This window comes from Eubalaena glacialis, chromosome 17, assembly GCF_028564815.1.
Source record: "Eubalaena glacialis isolate mEubGla1 chromosome 17, mEubGla1.1.hap2.+ XY, whole genome shotgun sequence".
Lineage (NCBI taxonomy): Eukaryota > Metazoa > Chordata > Mammalia > Artiodactyla > Balaenidae > Eubalaena > Eubalaena glacialis.
The window spans coordinates 587,340-615,176 of NC_083732.1; the positions used below are offsets into that span (position 1 = coordinate 587,340).

Sequence of the window (27,837 nt, forward strand, 5' to 3'; positions counted from 1 at the left end):
AACGATCTGTAATGATTATTTTTTGTACTTATTCTTTGTATTTATTAGAACGTACTTATTTTTTGTATTTATTAGAACATGTTACATTTATCTAAATAATGGAAATATCATGTTTTACATAAGTGCATCTCTAAACTACTGGCAAAAGTCATTTATAGGGCATAAAGACCATCATACCTGGCAACAAAGGAACAAATTTATAGAAGAGTTCTATGGATTTGTGTCGACATTCTGTCTGGGGCCTCCCACAATTGGCGAAAAGCCACTGGACCACGTCCGATAAACACAAGGATGCCGTAGGTGGAAAGCCTCTGCATGGAGAATACACTGTATTTAATATTCACACCCCAACATTCAGCATTTAGCTGACCCCAGAGTCTAAAAACCATAAATTCAATTTTGCTACCCTGATACACGTAGAAACCATATTTAAAGGCATTCAATTTATTTTTAGTGTATTATCATTAGAATACAATTGAAATGTCACAGGCGAAATAGGTCCTAAATGCTGCTTACCTTTTATTTTTTTAATTGAGGGAAAAATTAAAAAGCATTTCTTAAAAGATCAGCAACAAGTATTTTCATGTTTCCTTTTCAATGCACTTTAAAACGAAAGGGGGTTTAAGATCTGAAGTAGTGCTTCTCAAATTGTGGTCCCTGGACCAGCTGCATCAGTATTAGCTTGGCAGAAAGGCAAATTCTCAGCCCCACCCTAAACCTACTGAAGCCAATTCCACAGCAAGGCCCAGCGACCTGTGCTGTCTGTAACCAGACCTCAAGGTAATTCCACTGCTCAAGCGTGAGCATGAATGACCTGGAGAGATGTCATACTCAGCGGCAGAATCTGGAAGAATCAATTTTAAAACCACAGAGGGAGTACTAATGTCCAGTCTACAGGTTATGCTTCTGCAGAGTGGTGGGCGCCAGCAGACACCAGAGCCCCCAGACCCCTGCACAGACCTGGGGGAAGAGGCATGGCACACCCGCACCCCGTCTGAGAAAGAGACCTTGCCGGGATGGAAATGCGAGCAAAGACTGGAAACCACTGGGCAATAAGCCAGCCTTGGTTTTGAGTGGCTTCATTTCATAATCTGTAACCTCCTTCTGTCAAAATCCTACCATTTCAATATTGTAGTTCTTACATTTCAAACCTACTCCATAACAAACAGCTCATGCATATTCCAAGCAAATAATTCCACACCAAATTCGTATTCAAAATTAGTGCAGACAAATGTCTCAGTTACAAAACTGATTTTCAAATTGTATCCACTATCCCAACCAAGATGACACCTTAAACAAAGCACTTTCAAACATAAAGCTTTTAAGTTACTTTGGAAAATTGACTCTTTGTACTTTCACAAATTCCTCCTAGATCCTCCTGTGCTAACTGAGAATTAGTTTTATGTTCGGGGGAAAGAAAAAGAAAAAGGAAGCAACATCACCTACCGGGGACAGCGTCGCTTTTTTGCTTTGTTTAAAGAAACGTGCTTCTTCTCGACGATGCGCCCCAGGTGATCGATAGCATCGCAGCATTGCTGAACTGTACCTGCTCTCAACACAAGCAGAGATTGCTGAAGGAGATCTACAGCTGATCGTCATTAACAAAGTAGTACTACAGGCTTATCGGCCTAGCTTTGTAATTAAAAAGGTGATTTTACAAAAGAGTATTTTTCATCCCTCAAAATACAACACTGCACATCCAAGTACAACACCAATGTTTAAGACTGCAGGACAGCAGAGCAAAGCACAGCCTTGTGTACAGGTCTGAGATGGAAGGGCTCTGCAGGTGTTACAAAACCCACAAAGCAGGCCAGAGCCCGTGCACCCCACTGAAGGCTATTATTTCAGGGGGTCAGTTCCTTGACCCGCACTTTTCTCATGTAGGTTAAACTATATTATAGTTAATAATACAGCCACTGCAGGAGGAGAAGAGAAATAAAATAGTAAAACCATCTACAGGCATCTAGGGTTATTCGGGAAAGGGGCCTCACACAGCCTATTTTGACCTCTGTTACCAAGGAAATTTTCTTTCTACGCTTTTTAACTATGGCAGTGATTTTAAAAGAGTAAAATTTCACTTGTTGAGAAAATTCACCTATATATGTCAAGATAAGGCAATTTTAAGCTAATGACGGCTGATGGCAGGACTGAATTTTAAGTGTTTTTGCTCATTAGTAGGGCTATCACCATGGAGGACAACAGAGCTTCAATCTGTCAAAACATGAGACACCACCATCTGGCAAGTGAGAGGGGGAGGGGGTCTCCACGGCACTCGTTGTGAGAGCCACACCAGGGTCCACGCGCCCCGGGCCAGACCCCCATGCAGACTGAGCGGGGAGATCCCCGAGACGTCTTCCAGCCCCAGAACTCCCGGATAGTCCTGACAGCTTCCGGACAGAACTGCAAAGACGATCATTTATTACTCTCTTTGCCACTTCAGCCTATTTCTGACTTAGTATTTTTAAACAACGTCTTAATTACTGTCAAAATAGCCTTATTACAATCTTGTAAGGAAACCTACTTTCTACCTTCTGGCTGTCATTAGTGAATTCAGAGACAAGGCCAGCTTTCTTTAGCTCGTGCCAGCCGTGCGCTTTCAGCGGAGCTTCACAGCAGGGCTGCCCCACGTGCCCTGGCCAAGATCCCTGACCAACCAGGGGTCAAGCTGAGTGGACGCCAGGGGACACGGCGAGTCGTAGAGGAGGCACTGAAGCCTCTTGTACCAAGCGGGTTTGAGGCAGCAGAGGGCCCCACCTCCCCTTCACTTATCACCCTAAACGGGGATGTGAGGAGAAGACAGCACCTTACGAGGGCGTGACCTAGGCCCCCGCAGGGACAGGCTCCCTACACACACAGAAAGCCCGAATGGGACCTACCCAAGGACCTCTCATCCGCATGTGCTAAGGCCAGGCTTTCCACGTATGTTACCAAGGCTTCAAACACAAACTGTTCTACCAGAGACTCTTCTTCCCTGCAAAATAAAGAATATTGAGCCTTATCTGAGAAGACAACAAAACAGAAACAATGAAGGGAAAAAGTTATGTTATTAAAGAATACATACCTTAATGAAATTTGTCTTTAAAAATGCCTCAAATGTTTTAAAACATAAAACAACCTAAAACACTTCTGCCAGAAGAAAACCTGGTCAAAAACAGACCCAAGAGGCACGGGCTTTTTACTATTACAAGCACCCTCCTCCACCTGTGGACCTGCTCACAGCACATAACCTAAAACCTAAAGCCACTGTTCTGACCACACTCCACACACCTCATCAAAACTACATGCAGCAGAAAAGAAGACCTGGTACTACGTTCACATTTTTTTTTAAATAAAGGAATTTTAAAAGCTCTCTACCTATCCAAAAGTAAGTTAACATCAGCAGTCATCTCTGGGCCTTTTACAAGCATATCCGTCACATGTGAGCAACTACCTGGCCCACCAATGTCTGTGGACCATCCACTGATGTCACACTCATGGGTGGGCCCCAGGCACAGGCCAGCCTCTCCCTGGAAAATCTGTTCCTCAGTGACACAGGACAGTGAATGATTAAGCACACAAGGCCAGGCAGGGGCACTAAGGCTTGTGGGCGTTCTAGCCATGTGACCAAGTGCAGGGTCACTGCTCCACCTCTGAGAGGTGGTGATTTCCTGGAACAGAACCGGGCCGGGGAACCAGCAGGTGCGGGAGGGTGGGGAGCGCTGAGAACAAGACCGCACACCGCTGTTAGGTTCGGGAGGAATATCACCCTAATTTTTTAAATTTGAATCCTAGAAGGGGACCCACAAGCTCCACGTGTCTGCCACGACACCCCACCACACACCCAGATGTGATACTGACACTGAAGGGCATCGCGCTGTGGGCCACGAAGGCGGATGGAGCGATGGAGCGCAGGCATCGGAGCGAGGGGCCAACGCTCACCTGGAAGAGCAATGTGCGGCCAGACCGCAGAAGGGGGGGCTGGGGTCAGAGTCCCAGGCTGGCTACAGTAGCTTGTTATCTTAGATGCCAAAACCACTTGAAGTAGCGAGGAGGAAATGACATGACCAAATGATACTCCAAATCCACGATCCCCAAGGAAAGCTCTCCAAAACAGTTCATGAGCTTGCAGGATGGGAGCACCCGAACTTGTACTTACATCACTCAACACGCAAGCCCTCGAACACAGTTCCCTCGGGCATCATTTCTCAAAGCCACCCGGAATGTAGTCCAGCAAATCCGAGCGTCCGAGAAAGATGGCAACAGGGGAAAGGGAACAAGGCCCGACAAGACGGAGGGGGGAGCGCGGGCGCATGGTCGGGTCGGACAGGGTAGGCGAGTTGGGTGGAGGGGCTCTCCACCCCGACAGACCCAGAGGAGCCGGGCCCAACGACCCCCGCGTGACGCCGCCCTCCAGCCCAGGTTCAGCCTGGACTGCCGACTGCGCTCGCTGACCCCACAAGAGAATTCTGCTCTGACCTGCTCCTGACACCCAAGTCAGGCCACTGGGGTCTGAGAAGCAGAAACTAAAGGGTAGTCCACATTCTTGGACGGTATTTCTCCCAGATGTCAGTTGTGGGTCCACTTCACACAGTTCTAGAGAGCTCTGCTTTCCAGGACTAACGATGGACTTTGTCAACCTAATTCCTTGGACCAGGCTCCTGTACTCTCGGAGAAGCTGAAGCCAGTCTCTGTTCAGCAGAGTTTCCCAGGATCCTTTACCTGACAGTGAAAACACTGACCCAATCTTACCTGGCCGTGTCTATGCCTAACAGCTGCTTTCCAAAACCAAGAGCACACCGATTAGGGTACATACCAATATACAGAGAATGAAGCAAAAAAGCAAAGCAAGGGAACAAGTAACATCAAAGTCAGAAGAAGGATTAACTTAGGGCAGGGCGGATCTAAAATACTGATAACACCCAATTTCTAAACCTAGGTGATCAATATGCAGGAACTTCTGTTACTATTATTATTCTACAAACTTTACACACTTTAGGGTTTTCAAATTGAGGTATAACTGACGTACATTGTATCAGTTTCAGGTGTGCAACATAACAATTCGCTGTTTGTACACATTACAAAAGCATCACTGCAAGCCTAGTTAACACCAGGCACCACGCCTACTTACAAGATGTTTCGCCTTGTGATAAGAACTTTTAATATCTACTCTCTCAGCAACTTCCATATATAGGATACAGTGTTACTAACTGTAGTCATCATGCTGTGCATTACGTCACCAGGACTTACTTCTTTTATAACTTAAAGTTTGTAGCTTTTGATCCCCTTCACTCATTTCTCTGAGCCCCCAGCCCCTGGCTTTGGCAACCACCAATCTGTTCTCTGTATCTATGAGCTTGTTTGTTTGTTGTTGTTTACAATTTCATATATAAGTGAGATCATGCAATATTTGTCTTATTCTGTCTGACTTATTTTACTTAGCATAATGCCCTCTAGGTCCAACCATGTTGTCACAAATGGCAAGATTTCCTTCTTTTTTATGGCTGAGTAATATTCCAGTGTGTGTGTCTGTGTGTGTGTCTGTGTGTGCGCACGCGCGTGTGTGTGTCAGATCTTCTATATCCATTCATCTCTCACTAGGCACTTAGGTTGCTTCCATGTCTTGGCTATTACAAATAATGCTGCAATGAACATGGGGGTGCATAAATCTTCTCAAATTAGTGTTTTCATTTTCTTCGGCTAAATACCCAGGAGTGGAATTGCTGGATCGCATGGTAGTTCTACTTTTAATTTTTTGAGGAACCCCCACACAGTTTTCCACAGTGGCTGCACGAATTTACATTCCCATCAACAGTGCAGGAGGGTTCGCTTTTCTCCACACCCTCTCCAGCATTTGGGATTTGTAGACTTTTGGATGACGGCCATTCTGACCGGTGTGAGGTGATACTTCATTGTGGTTTTGATCTGCATTTCCCTGATGATTAGTGATGTTGAGCATCTTTTCACGTACCTGTTGGCCATTTCTATGTCTTTTTTGGGAAAACGTCTTGTCAGATATTCTGCTCATTTTTTTAATCAGATTTTTTGCTATTGAGCTCTATATATATTTTGGATATTAACCCTTTATTAGATATATGATTTGCAACTATATTCTCCCATTCAGTAGGTGGCCTTTTCATTTTGTTGACCATTTGCTGTGCAGAAATTTTTAGTTTGATGTAATCCCACTTGTTTATTTTTGCTTTTGGTGTCAGAGTCAAAAAATCATCCCTAAGACCTATGTCAGGGAGCTTACCACACCTATGTCAGGGAGCTTACCACACCTATGTCAGGGAGCTTACCACCTATGTTTTCTTCTAGGAGTTTTATGGTTTCAGGTCTTACGTTCAAATCTTTACTCCATTTTGAGTTAGTTTTTGTGAATGGTGTAAGACAGGGGTCCAGTTTCATTCTTTTGCATGTAGCTGTCCAGTTCTCCCAACACCATTTATTGAAGAGACTGTCTTTCTCCACTGTGTATTCCCGGCTCCTCTGTCATGAAATTAATTGACCATATGTGTGTGGGTTTATTTCTGGGCATTCTATTCTGTTCCAATGATCTATGTGACTGTATTTCTGCCAACACCATGTTATTTTGATTACTATAACTTTGTATAGTAGTTTGAAATCAGGAAGCGTAATGCTTCCAGCCTTGTTCTTTTTCAGGACTGCTTTGTCTTTTCAGGGTCTTTGTGGTTCCATACAAATTTTAGGACTGTTTGCCCTATTTCTGTGAAAAAAGCCATTGGAATTTTGATAGGGATTGCACTGAATCTGGAGATTGCTTTGGGTAGTATGGAAATTTTAACAATATTAATTCTTCCAATCCATGAGCACAGAATATCTTTCTACTTATTTGTGTCTTCTTCAATTTCTGTCATCAATGTCTTACAGTTGTCAGTGTACAGGTCTTTCACCCCCTTGGTTAAATTTATCCCTAGGTATTTTATTCCTCTTGAGACAGCTGTAAATGAGATTGTTTTCTTTTTTTTTTTTTGGCTGCGTTGGGTCTTCTTTGTTGCTGCATGCGGGCTTTCTCTAGTTGCGGTGAGCGGGGACTATTCTTCGTTGCGGTGCGCGGGCTTCTCATTGCAGTGGCTTCTCTTGTTGCAGAGCACAGGCTGTAGGCGTGCAGGCTTCAGTAGTTGTAGCACACAGGCCCTAGAGCACACAGGCTTCAGTAGTTGTGGCTCATGGGTTCTAGAGCACAGGCTCAGTAGTTGCGGCACACAGGCTTAGTTGCTCCGCGGCATGTGGGATCTTCCCAGACCAGGGCTCGAACCCGTGTCCCTTGCATTGGCAGGCGGATTCTTAACCACTGTGCCACCGGGGAAGTCCTGAGATTGTTTTCTTAATTTCACTTTCTGATTGTTCATTATGAGTACATAGAAAGGCAACAGACTTTTGTATACTGATTTTGTATCCTGCAATTTTACTGAGTTTATTGGTTCTAACAGTTTTATTGGTGGAGTCTTTAGGATTTTCTATCTGTAATATCATGTCATCTGCAAATAGTGACAGTTTTACATGTTTTTAAACATTCTTCTATACATATAGGTTTCACAATTTAAAAAACGTATCAAAATGCCAAGGGCATTTTTCACAGAACTAGAACAAATAATTTTAAATTTTGTATGGAAATACAAAAGACACCAAATAGCCAAAACACTCTTGAGAAAGAATAACAGAGCTGGAGGAATCACGCTCCCTGACTTCAAACTATACTGTACGGTAACCAAAACAGCATGGTATTAGCACAAAACAGTTGTATAGATCAATGGAACAGAGTAGAGAGCCCAGAAATAAGCCCACGCACTTATGGTCAATTAATCTATGACAAAGGAGGCAAGAATATACAATGCAGAAAAGACAGTTTCTTCAATAACTGGTGCTGGGAAAACCGGACAGCTACATGTAGAACAATGAAATTAGAACATTCATTCTCTAACAGCATATAAAAAAATAAACTCTAAATGGATTAAACACCTAAACGTACGACTGGAAACCTTAAAACTCCTAGAAGAAAACATAGGCAGAACACTCTCTGACATAAATTGTAGCAATATTTTCTGTCTCCTAAAGCAAAGGAAACAAAAGCAAAAAGAAACATAGGAGGCCTAATTAAACCTAAAAACCTCTGCACAGCAAAGGAAACCATCAACAAAACAAAATGACAACCTACTGAACAAGAAAAAATATCTGCAAATGATATGATGAATATAGGGCTAATATCCAAAATATACAAACAGCTCAGTATCAAAAAAACAAAGACTTGAATAGACCTTTTTGCAAAGAAGACACACACATAGCCAACAGGCACATGAAAAGATGCTCAACATCGTTAATCATCAGGGAAGTACAATCAAAACCACAATGACATATCACCTCACATGTGGCAGATGACTATCACCAAAAAGACCGCAAATAACAAGTATTGGCGAGGATGTGGAGAAAAGTGCACCTCATGCACTGCGGGTGGGAATGTAAATTAGTGCAGCCACTGTGGAGAACAGTGTGGAGATTCCTCAAAAAACTAAAAATAGAGCTACCACACAACCCAGCAATTCCACTCCTGGGTATTTATCCAAAAAACCCAAAAACACTTATCTGAAAAACTACATGCACCCCACTGTTCATAGCAGCACTATTCACAATTGCCAAGACATGGAAACAACCTAAGTGTCCATCAACGGATGAATGGATAAAGAAGATGTGGTAAGGGACTTCCCTGGCACTCCAGTGGGTAGGACTCTGTGCTTCCACTGCAGGGGGCACAGGTTAGATCCCTGGTCAGGTCAAAGAAAAAAATAAATAAATAAAAGATGTGGTAAATATATACAATGAATGTTACTCAGCCATACAAAAGAACGAAATAATTCCATTTGCAGCTACATGGATGGACCTACAGAGTATTATGCTTAGTGAAATACACCAGACGAATACTGTATGATACCACTTGTACGAGAACTCTAAAAAATAAAACAAACATATGTATATAGCAAAACAGAACCAGACTCACAGATATAAAGAACAAATTAGTGGTTACCAGAGGGAAGGAGGAGGGGCAAAATAGGGGTAGGGGACTTAGAGACACAAACTACTATGCATAAAACAGATGAGCAACAAGGATATAATGTACAACACAGGAAAACAGCCAATATTTTATAATAACTATAAATGGAGCATAACCTTTAAACATTGTGAATCACTGCACTGTACACCTGAAACATACATTTTACCTCAACTATACCTCAATTAAAAAAATCAACACAGGGCTTCCCTGGTGGCGCAGTGGTTGAGAATCTGCCTGCCAATGCAGGGGACACGGGTTCAAGCCCTGGTCTGGGAAGATCCCACATGCCGCGGAGCAACTGTGCCCGTGAGCCACAACTACTGAGCCTGCGCATCTGGGAGCCTGTGCTCCGCAGCAAGAGGCCCTGATTGTGAGAGGCCCGCACACCGCAATGAAGAGTGGCCCCCGCTTGCCGCAACTAGAGAAAGCCCTCGCACAGAAACGAAGACCCAACACAGCTAAAAATAAATAAATTAAAAAAAAAAAAAAATCAACACAGTGGCTTCAAACTCCAGTCGATTTTCATACAAACGTGCACATGCCCACACACACGCAGAGACAGATTCCTATCCATCCAGCTACCCTCTCTCTATCCATCTACCACCGATCTATCCATCCATCCATCTAAAATCTATCTACTTATCATCCACCTCCTCTCCAACCATCATCCACCCATCCATCATCCATCCATCATCCATCCATCTATCCACCCATCTATCCACCCATCCATCCATCTATCCATCCATCCATCCAACTAAAATCTATCTACTTATCATCCACCTACCTCTCCATCCATCATCCATCCCTCCATCATCCATCCATCATCTCTTATTTTCACAACTGCTCCCCTCATCACTATCCCAACTGCCATTTCCTGAGAGAAGTTATTCTGACCAAATGAGGTCAGATTCCTCATTATAAGATTCTTCAGTAATCATGTACCACTACTTTTTTTTTTTTTTTTCCCCGTGCTGCACAGTAGTGGGATCTTAGTTCCCCGACCAGGTATTGAACCCGGGCAGCCAGCAATGAAAGCGCAGTGTCCTAACCACTGGACCGCCAGGGAATTCCCTGTACCGCTACTTAAAAGCACTAATTCCAGCTACAAATTTTACCTTTATCTCTGTGATTGGTTGAATATTATCTACCTGTCTTTTTTAAATGCAACCCTCACGAAGGGCTACATCTTTGTATCTCCAGCATTCGGCACGGTGCCTGGCACATAACAGTCTGACCTAGCAAACAGTGCTAAATGAACAAACGAACAAACACTACTACAACCTTAGGTCAGTGACTATCTTGTCCTTGGACTGTGAAACCACACTGTCACCGGTGTCCTGGCCCTCAGACCCACTCCCCACACAGCTACTGGCAGGCGAATCCTGGGAGGAGTCTAGCCGTGCCGCCCCCTGCTCCCACTACCCAGGACTGGCCATCTCTGGAAGTGGCCGTCACATCTTAACTCCACAAAGAGACGCTCCTGGCCAGTCTCATTTCTCTCCCTTCCAAACCTCAAACCCCACAGCAAGGAGTAGAAAATGACTTCATCTCCTTACATACTGTCCTCTTATCTCTGCCCTGTCCCTCTGACCTGAAATGCTTGGGCCGGTTTCCACTCATCCCCTAAGCCTCATCCCAAGTATAAATGGTACAGGAAGCCAGGAGGTACAGGAGGCCAGGAGGTACAGGGGGCCAGGAGGTACAAGAAGCCAAAAGTACAGGAGGTACAGGAGGCCAGGAGGTACAGGAAACCTCCCCTAACCTACTCAAACCATGTCAGACCCTCCTCTTCTGTGCTTCAAAAGACTGTGTATTATGGCTTTTGTTGGACTTTCCAGACCGCGTACTATTATGCTTCAATGTAGTCCTCAACACGTTCTGAGCCTCTTCTTGAATGCAAACAGCATTTTAATTCATTATTTAATCCGCAGCACAGCCTCCAGCATGTTGACTACTTACTAAACGCGTGATATATGACTACATGGACACATCAACAGTGAGTCACTTTACAAAATCACTATTGAAAATGTAAAGATCTCAGACCGCACGACATAACGAAAAGATCCCACAGGCCCCAACAAAGATCCCATCTGCTGCAGCTAAGACCCGACACAGCCAAAAGAAGAAAAGGAAAATAAATAAATATTAAAAAAGAAAATTTAAAGATCTTTACACTCCTCCCCGTCAGGTAACTCACGCACCTGAATTCCCTGTAGATATTATTAAAAGCAAGTGATGCTCCCAGCCTCTTGAAAGCATTGGGGTGAAGTGCAAAGCTGTACAGTCGCTTGAAAAGTGACTTGGTGTTTACTGGACTGTTTTCCTGCTGCTGCGGTGTTGTCTGCTTAATGGACCATTTGAGGAACTCTTGAATACACCGACCACAAAAATCTCTTAAAGTACTGTCAGCTGGGTCCACAATTCCATCCTGAAACAAAGCATAAAATGACAACTGAATACCTTGGTCTGCCTCTGAGCATAACTGAAGTGTGTTATGAAAATTAATTTAGAGCACTATTAAGGAAAAAAACAGACACTAGTCAAACCAATCTGATTGTCTAGAATCTAGACTCTAATGACAAATTCCTTTGAACATAATGAAAAGTTTCTTCTAAACAAATTAAGAAACTGAAATATACATGAAAAAAGAGAATACTTTAATTGTACAGCAACAAAGCAGACTTTCCTTCCCCTGAAGAAACACAATGATTATATCCTAAAAACTTCTGTTGTTGATTCTACCTCATAACATTATCTGAAATGCTTTATTTATTGAGGATAAATAGAATAAGACCCTTGCAAGTTTCAAGGAAACTGTAACGCTACACAAAGAAAAATAGTAGAGATGTGGTTCTAAAAGTAGAACTTTCTATCAGAGCAGTCTCCAGAAAGGCACAGTCTCTAAATACTTGAAAAAGCAGCTAAGGAAATTTGAGTGCTTTTGTTTCTTAGATCCACACAGGAAAAGTTTAACTTGAGAAAGTACACGGAAACTGAAATAAGGGGATTCTTTCTAACATGCCTGGTTCCTTGCTACATGCAACATCTTTGATCACAGTGCGAATCAGAATTCACGGAGGTGATGGTAATGCACCGCGGAAACGGGCAAAGGAGTGGACAGCAGGGACACGAGTGCGCTGGAGCGTGCCAGCCTCCACCTCTGCCTTCACCTTTTCTTTTCTTTCCGTAAACTCTCTCATGTTACATTTCCATTGCCACCTGGCTTTTCCTGAAGCCCTGACTTAAGCTACCTTCAAGGATCAAAAGGAGAAAAGAAACAGCTAAGATAGAAACTTTAGAATAGAAACATTAGAATAAATCCGTCTGAGTGAAATAAGCCACAAGTTAAACTTAATTAAATGGATCTGTCATAGGCAGGTTTCACACTAGACACTGCAGGGAGTTAAACCACAGGTACAATGATGTCATCATCCTAATTACAAATGTTCAGTAACTCCCACTGCCCACAAGTGGCAGCCAGTTAGGCAACCTCTGAGAGGGAAAGGAGCTGTGTTAGTAACTACACACACAACAGGGGCAACAGGGGCAACAGGGGCAACAGGGCTGGCCTGGGCAAACTGCAACGGATGGTGGCCCTACATGCAACGACACACCTCACCTCAAACTTAACAGAAAGTGACCCACAGATTCAAACAAATCAGTCTGCAAAAACATGGAATTAAAGGATGTTTGTTTGCACAAACTTGCTGTGTGTTCAACTGGGCATTTTTTTTAAAAATTTATTTATCTATTTTTGGCTGTGTTGGGTCTTCGGTGCTGCACGTGGGCTTTCTCTAGTTGTGGCGAGCGGGGGCTGCTCTTCCTTGCAGCACGCGGGCTTCTCATTGCGGTGGCTTCTCTTGTTGTGGAGCACAGGCTGTACGCACGCGAGCTCAGTAGTTGTGGCTCATGGGCTCAGTAGTTGTGGTTCACGGGCTCTAGAGCGCAGGCTCAGTAGTTGTGGCACACGGGCTTAGTTGCTCCGCGGCATGTGGGATCTTCCTGGACCAGGGCTCGAACCCGTGTCCCCTGCATTGGCAGGCGGACTCTTAACCACTGCGCCACCAGAGAAGTCCCTCAACTGGGGATTTTGATTCCAAAGTCAGTATATGCCAAAACAAAAGTATAGGTTGAAATAATAGGTAAATATCAATTAAGATGATATTTAAAGAAATCAAATGTAGTTATTTGCACGAGTTCAGAATATTAAAATCAGATCAGTGTGGAAAGACGGTAAGGCTTTTAGCTGACCTCACTGCCTCTGCCCGCAGTGAGCCAGTGACCCCACCCTAACAATTCCACCTCTGCTGTCTCAGGACACTTCTATGTAAATGGTGAACTGCGATGTCTAGGGGTTTTGAGTTACTGAATCTGAATGCAGGAGGAAACAGGACCAGCTCAAAAAATTCCTTTTACTCTGAACTAGTACACCATAGTTTAAAAAAAAAAAAAAAAAAAAAAAAAGAGGATACTGCAACTCTGATAGAAGTCCAAGAACATTCTCATTCACCCTTTGCACCCTCAACACACACACACACACACACACAGCCTTAATGTAGATGAAGTTTGTCAAATTTATAACCATCCTCCCAAAAGGAACAAAACAAAAACATCTATTTGCTTATAGCTATTTAAAAGTATCACTTAATAAACATAGCACCTTGTTCATTAAATGCCATCTCACCAAAACAAAAGAAAAAAGATGATCCAATCTAGCTAGATGTTACATTTTGATACCTTGACAGGTAGCTTTTCTTAAAGTTCTGAGTATTGATCACATATAACCAGTTGATGGGAACGGCAGGAAAAGAACCATTACTCACCAGTATTGTTTCTAGTAAGGCAACAGTGTCCTGACTCTCAAATTTCTTATTGTTGGTGAACCAGTGAATCAGCTGCATAACTAGAGGTTCATACAGTTGCCTCGGCACCTGAAGGAGTAATAACATCAGAATTTACATTTTTCATGTAAATTTTATATCAGAGAGAGTTCTATTTATGTGACAGGAGCAAAATTAAGCATAATACTACTGTGGTTATATTAGTTTCCTTCTCTAGTTAAATTCTGTGACGAACATGGTCTAACTTCTTCCTAAGAGTCCGGCAAAGAAAAATACGCACCCCAAGACTTACTGCTCCTCTAACGAGGAGGGCAATTAGGGTCGACAGTGATGGTTTCTATCATTCATCCTGACTAACCTGATCCTGAGCTGAACAGAAGGCATTCTGTTCACACCCCCGTGGTGACAAAGCAGAAGCCAGGTCAGCGTCCTCTGCACACAGACTTCCAGGCTGTATCACAGAACAAGACGAGAAGAGGCACCTCCCCTCCCCCTCCGCTGCCCTGCCGAAAGAAGGGAAACTAGTCTTTACTCCTTGGAGATGCGGGTTCTCACCCTAACCTTCGCAAATGTAAATACAGTCTCTCCAGGGCCCAGAGAGCCCTGTGGGTGTCTGGCTCCTACAATCCAGGGCAGCTCTCTATGAAGAGTAAATGTTCACAGCCCGAGTGAAGGGGAACATTCCCAATCTTCATGTCTCACAAGGCTGGCCCTACAGGAGCACTGAGAAATCTAGCGGAGTTCTACTTCCCCGCTGATACTCAGCTTAAGAACAAAGCACGTGGTATGGACACCACATCAAAAATCACGTGAGGGATGTCCCTGGCAGTCCACTGGGGGACCGCGTGCTTCCACTGCAGGGGGTGTGGGCTCCATCCCTGGTCAGGGAACTAGGATCCCGCATAACGCTTGCTGCGGCCAAAAAATAAAATAAAATATAAAAATTAAAAAAAAAAAACAAAAATCACGTGAAATGTCTGGGGCTCAGACTAAACAACAACTTCTCTTGCACCCGGGTATTTCTCCAAAAAATATCTTTCTAAACTTTGAAGCAACTTTTAGACTTAATCAAAGTAAAAGAATCTTACCTTTCGGTTTGGAAATTTAACCTGGTCTTAAAGCATCACTTTTTTTTTTCCCCCCAAAAGAATTATTTTGTATTCTTAGAACATAAATTATATATATGTACACACGCACCATTTATAGAAAATGTAGAAAACCAACTACAATCCTACATCCAAAAGGTAACCACTGTTAACATTCAAAACCACTGTTAACTCAGTATATTTTATTTATACACATTTAAATATATGTATACACGTGTGTAAAAATATACACTTTTGTAACCACTTTTCTACCCCTTAATTTTGAATACTTTCCATGTAAATACATAAGCTACATCAATATCTTTATTAGATGCCTGCTATCTCATATATGGATAAACCATGATCCAGTTACCCAAATCCTGTTGTTAGAAATGCAGTATTTCTAGTTTATGTCTGTCTTATACACACCACTCTGAACACCTCTCTGGACAAGGGCTGCTGTCCACACTCCCACCTGCCAGGACTCACAAGCCCCTTTCCCTACAAGCTTGGCAGCACTAAACACTGCCAATTTTTAAAATATTTGACAACTGCTGCAATCCATACCATTTTAATTTGAATTTCCTTGTTTACTAAAAAGGTTGAATATTTAAAACATATTTAGTTGGCCATATGTACTTCTTTGTTCACGAGCTGCCCATTTTTGTTCTTTATCCATTTGCCCATTTTAAAATCTTATTATCTTCAGCACAATGTGGAAAAAAAAATTTCCCTACATCATGTGTATGTCAAAACTGTGGGTTTTGTGCCATTCAGTGGTTTTAAATACTCATAAAGTCAGAACTATCAATACACTAACAGTTTTCTTCCACAGATCTCCCTTCAATACCTTGTATGAAAATGTCCCTTTCTACACAAACTGTATGGAAAGACACCTATAATGTAATGATAAAATCCACCCAAGTAGCAGAAATCACATTTTACATAAAAGAAAGCATTTTTAAATGCTATAATCCTTTTTATCTGTAAAACAAAATTTATATGTATGCTTATAAAAATTTATATAAAATTTATATGTATGCTATGTTTTACAAAGATCTAGGAGTATTTTCACCAAACTTTCGGCAGAGGATACAGTGGCTTTTCCTGGGGAATAATGGTGGGAAAGGGGTGATGACATGGAGGTTCACTTTTAGCATCATATGTTTCTATATTAATTAGTATATTTTACCAATGAAAAAGACCATCCCAATCCAAAGATACACACAGACATGCTATAATTCATCACATTTTTCTATAATATTTCTAGAGTTTATTTTTCCTTCTAAATCTTTTTAATTTGAAATTAACCTCTCATATGTTAGTCAAATGCTCTAATAGAATTTATTAAATGTTCCATTTCTCACTAACTTAAAAAGCCCATTTTACCACACATACAATATTTATGTGTACACATGGGTCCACTTGCCAACTGCCGGACAGTCCCACTGACATATCTGTGCACAAGTTCAACCCCATTATAATTAACATGGCTTCTTCTTAATGTCTGTTAGGGCAAGAAACCCTTCAGTACCTGACCCTGCCAAAATTTTTCTTGGTTAGGCTCCAGCAATTATTCTTCCAGATTACTTTTGACGTTCAAAATGAAATTCCGGGATTTTTGCTGCAACGATACCAAACTTACTGAACGATTTGCAAAGAGCTCAAATTTTTTCAATATTGATTCTTTTTTTTTTTGGCCACGCCGCCCAGCTTGCGGGATCTTAGTTCCCCGACCAGGGATCAAACCCGGGCTACCTGCAGTGGAAGCACCAAGTCCTAACCACTGGCCTGCCAGGGAATTCCCTCAGTATTGATACTTCAGGTACACATCACTTTTATTTTATAGTCATAAAATATATGTTTGCCTGGCATATTAAAGTTTTTTCCTAGACGTTTTATTTTACTTCATTTTATTTTTTACGCTGCGCCATGTGGCTTGCGGGATCTCAGTTCCCCAACGAGGGACTGAACCTGGGCCACAGCAGTGAAAGTCCAGAATCCTATCCACTAGGCCACGAGGGAACTCCCCCAGACGTTTTATTATTATTACATTTTTTGATGCTGTTATGAATGTTATGTTGTAAACATATTTTCCAAGTGGTCAATGCTACAATAGAATATGAGACATATTAGAACACTAACACATGAGAATTCTGTTTTGTAATTCATCAGCTTTCTCCTTTATTAATTCTTAGATTTATCAGTTGATACTCTGGGCTTTCCATATTTTTTTAAAACTGTATTCAAAATAATAATTTTTTTCCTTCCTTTCTCCGACGTCCCTGACCTCAGGGACCTCATGGCCTGATGAGAGACCCAGAGGCTAACCAGTGCAAACAACTTACTAAACACACGGGAAGCCATTCTGAGCAACCACTCCACAGGCAGGCCCTGGCCCGGGTCGGGGCTGGAGGCGCCTGTGAACAGGCCACGGCACGTCTCACCCCAGCACCCACCGCAGCCGAAGCACACGGCAGCATCACTGCGGCATGGCTGGGGAGGATTTGGCTGTGATATTCAGGTAAACATTCTTCATCATTTTTTTAAAGACAAAATTAAACTATTCCTGATTTACCAAAATACCTTCTTGGCCTCTATGAAGAGAATCGCTGCTTATGAAACCTATTCTGTGGTAAATGTCCAGTTTTACCCCAAAATCCTATTTAATCATGGTGCATCTGAAGGCACTGCTGGGCTGTATTCGCTCACGTAGATACTGAAGGATATTCCATCTATATTTATAAGTGAGTTTTTCATTTAGTTTTCTTTTTTATGTGTGCACCCTTATATCAGGGTTCTGCCAGCTTCATAAAATAAAGAATCTGAATGTCTTCCGTGTCCCAGCAGCAAAGGAGAATCCTGTCCAAAAAGCCACGAGGAAGAGATGACCTGCTGACATCTCCAAGTGCCCCCGACTGCTGGCCACGGCCCCTCCTCTCTTCTTCACCCCTACGTGGCAGAGCCGGTAGCAGAATCAGCCTTAGGGGCTAGACTCTCGTAATTAATTCCTTAATTCCTGAATGAATTACTCTCCTAACTTAATTCCTTAGGGCCTATCCCTGAGGAAGTAAGCCAGAGTCGGAAGGGCAGCAGCCAGGCGGCAGGTTTTCAAAGACCCCAGAGTGGTCCCAATGTGCAGCAAGCTTTGACCATCACTGAACTAGACAGGACTTTGAATTTGAAACAGTTACAAAATTTTTTTTAAAAGTCATGCACTTACCTGATCTACATCACATGCCAGTCGAAGCAGCACAGGAAAAGTGCGCTTATAGAGCTGGTACATGGGTGGGGGGCCCAGGCCACTGTCAGGCATCTGAGTGGCTTTTCCCAGCATGAACATGACAATGCTGTGCAGAAGTTCACAGGCTGCAACCTGAAACAGGCCAGGGGTCCAACAAAGGTTAAGAGCATTTTGAAATGCTACACAATGTAGCCCTTTAAAAAGGAAAACTTCTGCAGCAGATAACTATCCCACCCAAAAATAAATGAACTGGAAGTGGCACTTCTTGTTGTATAAAATTCATGCTTCCGTTCACTTTGATCTGGAGCCAACAGTGAAGAACTGAGATTTAAAAGATTTAGACATCAGGACTAATACATTCGTAAGAAACGTATTTCCATGCTGCCATATCACAGAACTCTGCTTCATGTGTTAGCACACTTTCAACTGTCACTTTCAGTAAATATATTTTTAAAGCACAAATTTTGGAAATGTACAGATTAATATAAAGACTTGAGATTATGTTTCTAATCTCCCAGGTTGAAGAGATAATCAAGCACAGACTAAAAATCACTTTTCAATGCCCTTTGTACTATTTTCTATTATGAAGAGTTCTAGTATATTAATGTTTTGCCAGGTTATCATCTATTATTCAGATAATTTATGTTTAACTTCCATTTTCCAAGGACACATACTTCTGATAACTGAATAGTTTCCTGATTACTATACTAGAGAAAATACAAAATCCGTGAAACACAATACGTGTTTCCTAACGAATACATGTCTAACCACAGCGGGTGATCAGTGAGTACTTTGGTTTGTCTGTCGCCGGCCGAGAGTGCCAGCTCTGTGACGCGCGGCAGGAATGGGTCCAGGTGGATGATGGGCTTCATGTCCGCGAAGGGCACTGCGAAGCCGAGCCTCCTCTCTCTGTCCCAGGCCACACAGCGCTTGGCCCTCTCCTCGGGGGACACTGCTGTCAGAGAGATGCAGAGCGCTTTCGGTCAGTCCATCCTCGCTCCAGGACGGCCCCTGGCTCACCCCCTCCTGCTCTGTTTACCACGTGTGTACAAACCACCACTCACTGTTTCTGTATTTGACTTAAAAGCAAGCTATTTTTAAACAAGTCTAATAGTCTGGAATGTTTAATTTCCAATTTCAGTAAGAGTTACTCTTCTGCGGAAAAATGGTAAATGCACAATACTCTAAGTATCTCCTTTGTAACACTTACTTTCCTAATAGAGGCTCTGACTTCTGAAATGCCAAAATCACCAATACATTTAATATGAAATTTTAAAGGTAAAAATACCAATTTTTACTAATCAAAAATGCTAATTCCGATCAAAAACAACTTAAATGATCCAAGTATTAAGGATATCAGGTTAAAAAAGATAACTCTGAACTCCTGACACAATGTTTAATATAAAGGTGCATCAAGCTAGATTCTGCTTCAGAAAGGAAAAGACCCCAGACCCCAGCGCGCGAGCACAAAGAACCCCACAGGCTGCAGGGCACAGTGGAGTGTTCACTCCATCAGGCAAAATAGGGCTCTTCATCCTCTTACCTGAAAACACATAAATGACATATAGGAGCAAATATCAGAACACACCATGACCTGTATGCATCCAAATACATCCATGCGGTTGGTGTGCTTTAAGGAAAGGTCACCTGTTATGAGGTTTTTGCTGATCTGTCCCCCAAGACGGCCAAGCACTTGCACGACTTGAACCCGTATTTCTTCTAAGGACAGCGCTTCATGCTGCAAACACGGTGACAAGTTAAACATCAGAGAGAGTCGTGAGCTGAAAGAAACACTGCTCTACCACCCTCCCCACTGTTGACGCCTCCAATGGCTCATTATATCCTACACGGCACTGCAGTTAATTTTATTGCAAATTCATGAAAAGAAGCCACATCTCTTCCAATTTTGCAGTTAGATGTCCGTTTCCTAGACCATCGGTTCCAAAGTTTTGGCAGGAGCTTTTACACCCTTAAAAAACACTGAGGCTCCCCAAAGAACTTCTGTTTACGTGGGTCGTATTTACCAGTATTTATCATAAGTTGAAACTTAGATATTATTTAAATAGTTATTTTATTTAAAAACACTAAAACCATGACATGTTAACAAACGATATACTTTTAGGAAAAGTAACGATATATTCCAAATAAACAACCTCAGGCAAGTGGTACTGTTTCCCATTTTCACATTTGTGACAGACTTGTTGTTGGGCTGTAACTGGAAAAGGAGGAGTATTTTAATAGTCTTTCTAGATAACTGGGGTTTTTCTCTGATACGGCTCCGAAACTGACGTGGAAGCTTCTTAAAGGTCAGTCACACGGTGGAATCTGAAACCGCACCAGTGAAGGTTATGTAGTCTCTACCACATTAAATCCATGGGCTTATCTCGCTTTCTGTGGATTTTCACCCACACACGATTTGATTTGGGAACATAATGTACTGTTCATCTGAAAACACTGGTTCCCTGGGTCATGCAGATCTTCCACATGTTGATGCATTTCACCGTACATGTGAAAAAATCACATTTGTTAAGTACTGAGAAGCTGCCCAGCTCATGATGGTTACAAGTTTTCCAAAATTTTAATTTTCACTTAAAAGCTAGAATTTAATCACTGGCAACAAATACTCTCAAAGTGCTCTTTGAAGTGACAGGCTCGCTCTCTGCCTTGGAGAAAACGCCTGCCAGCCGCTGAACGGCCAGGCTGTCTATCCCAGCAACAACGGCGTTCACAAGGGAAGGGCTGCTCGGTGCATCCCTGAGGACAACCGCCAGCACCTCCTGCTCCAGCACACGGGGTGGTACACAACGTGTGCTCAAGGGTCGAGGCTTAAGGAAGCGCTAGGCCACCAACGCACCACCCACCACTGCACAGTGCAAACGTCGACATGTGAAAATATTGATAGTTCTGGCCTTGCACCCGGGGACCCCAGGGCCCACCTAGGGAAACGGGGTCCTGTGCCTGTAAAGAAATGTGCAAAACTAGAGGCACGCTCAAGTAACTTTACCTTCTTTTACTTATATGTGATAAGATAATTTAAAACCTTTAGACACCATTTCTAGTTTCATCCAGGTCTCCCAATCAAAAGCTGTCAAAAATATCGAGATGGGAGGAATTTTCCCTAGAGCTTGCAATATGAGTTCTAGATATTAAAGTTTTTCAAATTTCCTTTTTCACATCATACTTAAAAATATTTTCCCTACACTAACTCAATTTTCTCTATTTACATCATTTTTATCTGTTACATTATGTGCCACATCTAAAAAAACTGGTCTCAAGAAATTATCACTGGAAAAAAAACATAAAAACTGCCATGAACTGAACTTGACAATATGTATTTCAGATTTAATCAGTAAATGAGTCAATCTAACATATCTATAATATCACTATTGCAATTGCTTATTCCAAACAAGATAACAAGACAATAAACCCGTTAACATAGTTTACATTTTTACTGCTAAATATATATTGAAATTATTTCTATATTGTACTCTAATTGATATGTAAGAACAACTAATATTTTAAATGAAGACTTTTACTTTTCACAAGCATTAGAATCTGATCTCTCTGTTATTTAAGCTAAAGAAAATACAAGGGATTTCTTACTGATGAAATGTTCTTTGTCCTTTTCAGATGCTTTAACACATCTCTAGTAAATCCTTTCTGGGCAGCCCGAGAGAGTGCTGACACTTCCCAGTTATTCCTGGTCTCATCTATCAACAGTAAACAAAAGTCAATTTTAAACAGCACTCATTCATTTATTTAATTAATACAAGGGAAAACACACTACATTGCTACAGAGAGACATTAAAATCCTAATTTAAAGTGTGATTAAAAATGAAATTTCTAGAACAACAATATTAACAGTGGTTGTCTTAGTTTTAAATACCACTGCTGACTAAAAGAAACACGGTTCCTTGGAGAAGCGGCTGACTCCCAGGCTGGGGAGACTGTGCTGGTGAGAAGCGCCAGGAGGGGGCACTGCTCGGGGAGGGGCACACTCCCACGAGTCCCACACAAGTCACATCTGGGACAGGCTGAGGCAGACATCAGTGGGAGCAGGAAAGGGCTGGACCCACTGAGAATGTAAGACTCCACAAGTCCCTCCTGACAGGCAGAAATAATGGGTGAAAAAAGAAAGTTATTTCTCACCGTAGAGTGCCAACTAGATAAAAGGAACCATGGAGCTGGAACATCGCCATTGTGCCACTTTTACAGTAATTATCAACTCAGAAGAATCACCAATGGACAGACACTAAAGCCATCGCGGTGAGGCATCCCTGAGGAATCGGAGCACTTACAGCTGTGAAGCAGCTGCCATTCGACAATCATAAACTTCTACAGAACTTGCAAGTTCAGCACAAAACTTTCCCTCCCGAACCACTTCATGGTAAGGTACCAATCTGACGCCACCACCCCTGAATGGTGTGGGTCCTAAAGGACCCTGTCCTACGTGACAGCCACGCTATGACCCAGAGGAGGAGGCTGAGCTGCAGACGTGGCCCACATTCACCCTCACCCCCAGTCAGGCTCCAGTCGGCCCTAACAATGTCTTAGCTTAGAACCACAGGTTTACGCTTAGTTGTCTTGTCTTTTTCATCTCCTTTAAGTGAAACAGTTCTTCAGTTTCCTGGAGTTTCCTGACTTGGACATTTACAAAATTAGACGCCTCCACCTGGGTCTGTCCAATGTTTTCTCACGACTGCGTTCAGGTTACAGAGACCGTTTGTAGTGCCTTGCTAGTCCTTTATTAATAAAACCTTTGGCACCTGCTCACTTTCTCTCAGTGGAGTCACACTTACTTCTCCCAGTGCTGAGACAGCCTGGGAGGACCCTCACAGGGGCGACAACCCCAGCACGCCTCTCCCGGCCCCCAGAAGTGAGCCCCGCTGACGGCAGAGCCTGACTCCCCTCCACTGTTTCTCTGGTTCTCCGCCCATCTGTGAGTCTGCGGTGCAGGTTTGCTCACGCCCCATGAGTTAGGCCCCGGGTGGGAACAATCACTAAGAACTGGGGTTTTGGTCTTAGACCTTCTGCAGGTGGATATTAGAAATCTACCCTCTGGTGGCCCCAGATGAAAAGAGGATCTGGTTTTTATTTAGTCTTTATTAAAATGTTTTGGAGCTCAAATTAGTTAAGAATTTTGTACACTGGGAAACAACTCTCTGATATGTGGACTGGTCAAGTGTTTTATCTTTGTCTATGACTCGAACTGCAGAACTGAAGCCATAAACCCTCATGTGTCTGTGTGTCACCTAAGCCCTGAATTGAGAACAACCTGACTTCTCCTTGTGAGTGTGCTGTTCTCCTGTATTTGGAAAGTATTAAGAAATTCGATTATTAAGTCTCTTAAAGGAGCTCTGCTTTTATTTATACAGATAAATAAGCTTGTATAAAATGAATATTCCTAAAATTATCTGAAAATTTAAAAATTGGACTTCTAACGCTTTAAATGTGCCAAACTTTAAAAACATGCTATAGTCACTAACTCAAAAGCATTTCAGAAATCCATATTCACATGATTAAGGCACATCTTTGGTAAATGAGACAAATTTCATGATTTTAGTTTAAATAAATGTGTTTTCCTATTAGAGTTAAGTACAATACAAGCATACATCTTATTCTACTTGGGTTTGTTTTTCCTATACTTATTTATATACTTATTATACTCATTCAGGCTTACAAAGCCAATAAGCTAACATCACCTCTCATTACATTGTTATTATGGTACAAGACACACAAAATAACACCACCAACCATCTGCAGAATTTTTTCTTCATCACAAACAGCCCTACATAACTTTTAAGATCATGATAAATGCAGTAAGTTTATGTTCAACTAAACTGAATCACTGGACAAACTTTTTACTTCCCCAGTAATTACGTTTTGTAGCATGTCAACTGGAATATAATTTCTATGATCTGCAGCCTTGAAACCTTGGACTGACTGAGTTAATTAGTAAATAATCACTGGATACCCACGTAATTTCTAAGTAAAACAGAATACCGAAACACTGATTGCTAAGCATCATTTTTTTTTCTTTCTTTTTTTTTGGCCATGCCGCGCAGCTGGTGGGATCTTAGTTCCGCAACTGGGAATTGAACCCAGGCCCCCCTGCAGTGGAAGCGCCAAGTCCTAACCACTGGACTGCCAGGGAAGTCCCACTAAGCATCATTTCTAAGTCTGTGTGCTTTTGTTTCCTGCTTTCTAGGCCGTGAAGAGATGAGGCACGCTGCGTGTGGTGCCATGCGGGATGGATGCGGCTGCAGGCGGGTGTCACGTGTGCTCACAAGCTCCGAGCCTGAGAAACTCCAAGACCTCAGCAGACACTTCTCAAAACCATCCGCTCCGCGTTTTCTCAGTCCAAGAGAAGTCTGGCAGAGAGCTGTAAGTGATAAGCGGACGAGGCTGCGGTGGAAGTAAGAGGGTGTGCTTCTGACTTTCAGGGAGGGTGAGCTGCTGTCCACGAAGCAGCGAGTCTCGGCTTCTTGGCGTCCTGCCGTCTTCCCACAACTGGGACTTACTAAGAGCTCACAGATTTTTGCTTTTGTGGGTTACAACTAGCAACAGTCAGCATACTGGAAGCAGAACCTACTTTTGTAAAGACCTACTGATCTATTTGAAGACCGCATGTTAACACACACGACATCTTAGTACTCCTCTGAAAACAACGGGATCTCATGGACTCCCTGCGAGAGACCCGCTGTTTCAAGTTGTGTCAGTGGGTCCCAGAACATGACAAAACTTGGAACCTGAGTCTGAGAAGAGGCTATGAAACGAGTTACATTCTTAGCAAAGGTCATTCCGTCTTAAAGGACGTGCTTCTCTGCCTTACTGATCAATGCCTTTGTCTGTAACGGGCAAAGTTACTCTACTTTCTGTGGAATCCACAAGTGAGCAAGGCTTGAGTCTCATCAGAAGCGCTTTGAGCAAAAGGTTCAGGCCTTGCACCTCTGTCAGGAGCGGCACAGAGCGGCACTGGGCTCTCAGCAAAGCACATAGGAGGCGTGCTGTCCACTGGCCCCACTGCTGGCCAGCAGGCTGACGACTGTCTGCCAGGGTCTCCACTGTAAAGCTGCCATCTGCACCCTTGGTGAGTAACATGCATTGTGGGGTGAGGTAGGCAGGATTTTAAGGTAGCCCCATGACCCTACCCGGTGTTACCCCCGTGACTGTGTTCCCTTACACAACAAAGGCAGGTCTAATCTAATCACACGAGCCTCTTAAAAGCAGAGTTTCCTCCAGCGGATGCAGGAGGAAGGGGGACAGACTCAGAGCCTAAGGATTCAAGGCACACCGCTGGCTGTGAAGGTGGAGGGCCAAAGGCAAGGGGCGGGCCAAGCCGGGACCACCAGCCAGCAAGGAAACGGGGCCTCGGACGCCGCCGACACCCTGCATGAACCTGAGGGCCCTCCCCAGAGTGCCCGGAGAAGGGCCAGACTGCCCAGCCGGCCCCGAGCAGAGGAGCGGCTAAGCCCGCCTGGGCTTCTGACCCAGAGGACGGGGAAACGACAGATGGCATTTCAGCCACTGGCCCTGTGGTGACTTCTTACGCAGCGAGACGAAGCACACGATGAGGCTTCCCGTTTACTCGCTGACTTGTGACTGTGCACACGCAAGAGTCCTACATGGTTCAGCGGATCACGATCTCCTTCTGGGACAATCTGCCTTGATGCTCAGATTATCCCAAGTTGGCCTGTGACATTTCCCATCATTCTTTGAACACTTCCTTGATTTCTGCATGTTTCAGAAAACACAATATTCTAGGTTCCTCTTGTACTTTGCCTGTCCAGGCTGGAAGCAGCCATTTCTCCAAAGCCACAACCTGGGGGCTGGTTTGCTCGCTGCTACAAAGGTACCACCAGCCCCAGGCAGCCCCTTCCAACGGACAGAAGGACAACAGGTGTGCACGTTACACGTTCCACTTCACCCACCCACACGTGTGCGGGCGCCTGTGCACGTGTGCAGGCGCCTGTGCACGTGTGCAGAAGCAGTGAGGCCCGGGACGGGAGGCAGGGCCCTGAGCTCACGCCCGGCCCGATCCCCGAGGCCCTTTAGCTCTTTCTCTCTCTCCCCTCATTGTCCTTGATCCAACTGTTAACGTGGCCGACGTCCCGTATGCCGCCCTCCTCGCCTGCCTGGATACCCTGCCCCACCAGGGGGGCCCCCGGTGCCCACCCTCCTCGGCACCAACCACTGGAGGAGGACCTCACGGGACTGACTTCACTGGGAAGACGGCCACTCGCAGTCAGAGGACAGAGCGGCTCCCGCTAACCACAGGCCCATGGGCATGACCATGACGGCACCACCTGCCATCGGTCCTGGGGGCCCCTCACGTGAGAGGACATCAGACAAGCCCAGCCGGAAGGACCTCCTCCCAAATCACGGCCCGCAACCTTCAACAACATCAACGTCATGAGAACTGTCCCACACAAAAGGACGCCCAGAGACACGACAACTAAATGCAAGGCCCGGACTGAATTCTGGCCCCGGAAAAACGCAGCTGAAAGCACAGCTACGAAGGAAGTTAATGGGGCAGCCGAGCAATGTGCACACGGGCTGCAGAGGAGGAGAGTGAGGGATCCATGTCACCCTTCCTGACCTTGACCACGACGATGCTGTCTGTGATGCCTGCAACTTACTCACAAAAGGTTCGGGAAAAAACATCACGTATAAACACACGCATATTATCACACAATACAGAGAAAGCACATACAGTGACAAAGCAAGCGGGACAAAATTTAACTGCTAAACCTGCATGAAGAGCAGATAGGAGTTCTTTTCACTATTAATGAAGTTCTGGAAGTTTAATATCATATCAAATAAAACATTACTAAAAATAGTCTTTCAGGTTATGGATTTTCTGTTGTTAGTTTACTTACCCTCTGCTTTTCCCTATCTTCTAATTACCTAGAGAACGACTATTTATCAATAACTAAATTCTCTGCTTAAAGGATCACAGTAATGTCCCACATTAACTGAAAAGAAATACAAATCTTTTCAATGAGCTAACTGACAGAACTAAATTCAAAAAAGCAAATGAAAGGACCACAAAGATATCTGCTAACAGATATATTCATTTCCTTTAACCATGTCCACGTGTTTTCAGTGAACTACTCAAATAGCAGCACTCCTTATAAGAAGTGAATTTTAAAAGCCTAAATAAAATACAAACATCAACTAGCTTTTTTTTTCCTCTAAATACTTATCCCCAAACTGTGACTCTTTCTTTATGAACTCTGAATATGCATCGAGGTGTCATAAAAACCAGACACAGTAAATGAAATTTGTCACACACTTTTCATTTACGGTTTCTAAACCAACAGTATTTAAGCTGAACAATAAAATAATGATTTACGTAGATGGAATTTTACGAATTAACACTTGATTTTCTACTTTGCTGGCAGGGACATTTCAATTCTTACCAATATTTCAGGGTTCTTCTCCAACATGAACCCTTCTTTTAGCTCATCTGATCACAATGTCCATTTCCATTCTGGTTCAAGGAAATCTGCCCCCCCCCCCTCAATTCTACATACTACTTTTCTTGGCTAGTACAACTTTGGCCTGGGGACTTCCCTGGTGACGCAGTGGTTAAGAATCCGCCTGCCAACGAAGGGG

The 27,837-nt window shown here is 43.3% G+C and overlaps 1 protein-coding gene across 2 annotated transcripts in view; it reads right to left on the minus strand.

The window, feature by feature from the left end:
* Nucleotides 1-27,837, minus strand: part of PRKDC (protein kinase, DNA-activated, catalytic subunit) — a 155,220-nt gene that overhangs the window by 95,811 nt on the left and 31,572 nt on the right. For both annotated transcript variants that reach the window (XM_061172006.1, XM_061172005.1), the window contains 9 exons: nt 21,823-21,929; nt 19,867-19,957; nt 19,011-19,174; nt 18,199-18,351; nt 13,873-13,980; nt 11,251-11,477; nt 2,877-2,971; nt 1,447-1,546; nt 178-311 (listed from right to left, as the gene is read on the minus strand). In XM_061172006.1, the coding sequence (XP_061027989.1) occupies nt 178-311; nt 1,447-1,546; nt 2,877-2,971; nt 11,251-11,477; nt 13,873-13,980; nt 18,199-18,351; nt 19,011-19,174; nt 19,867-19,957; nt 21,823-21,929 (1,179 nt within the window). The remainder of the gene's footprint in view (nt 1-177; nt 312-1,446; nt 1,547-2,876; nt 2,972-11,250; nt 11,478-13,872; nt 13,981-18,198; nt 18,352-19,010; nt 19,175-19,866; nt 19,958-21,822; nt 21,930-27,837) is intronic.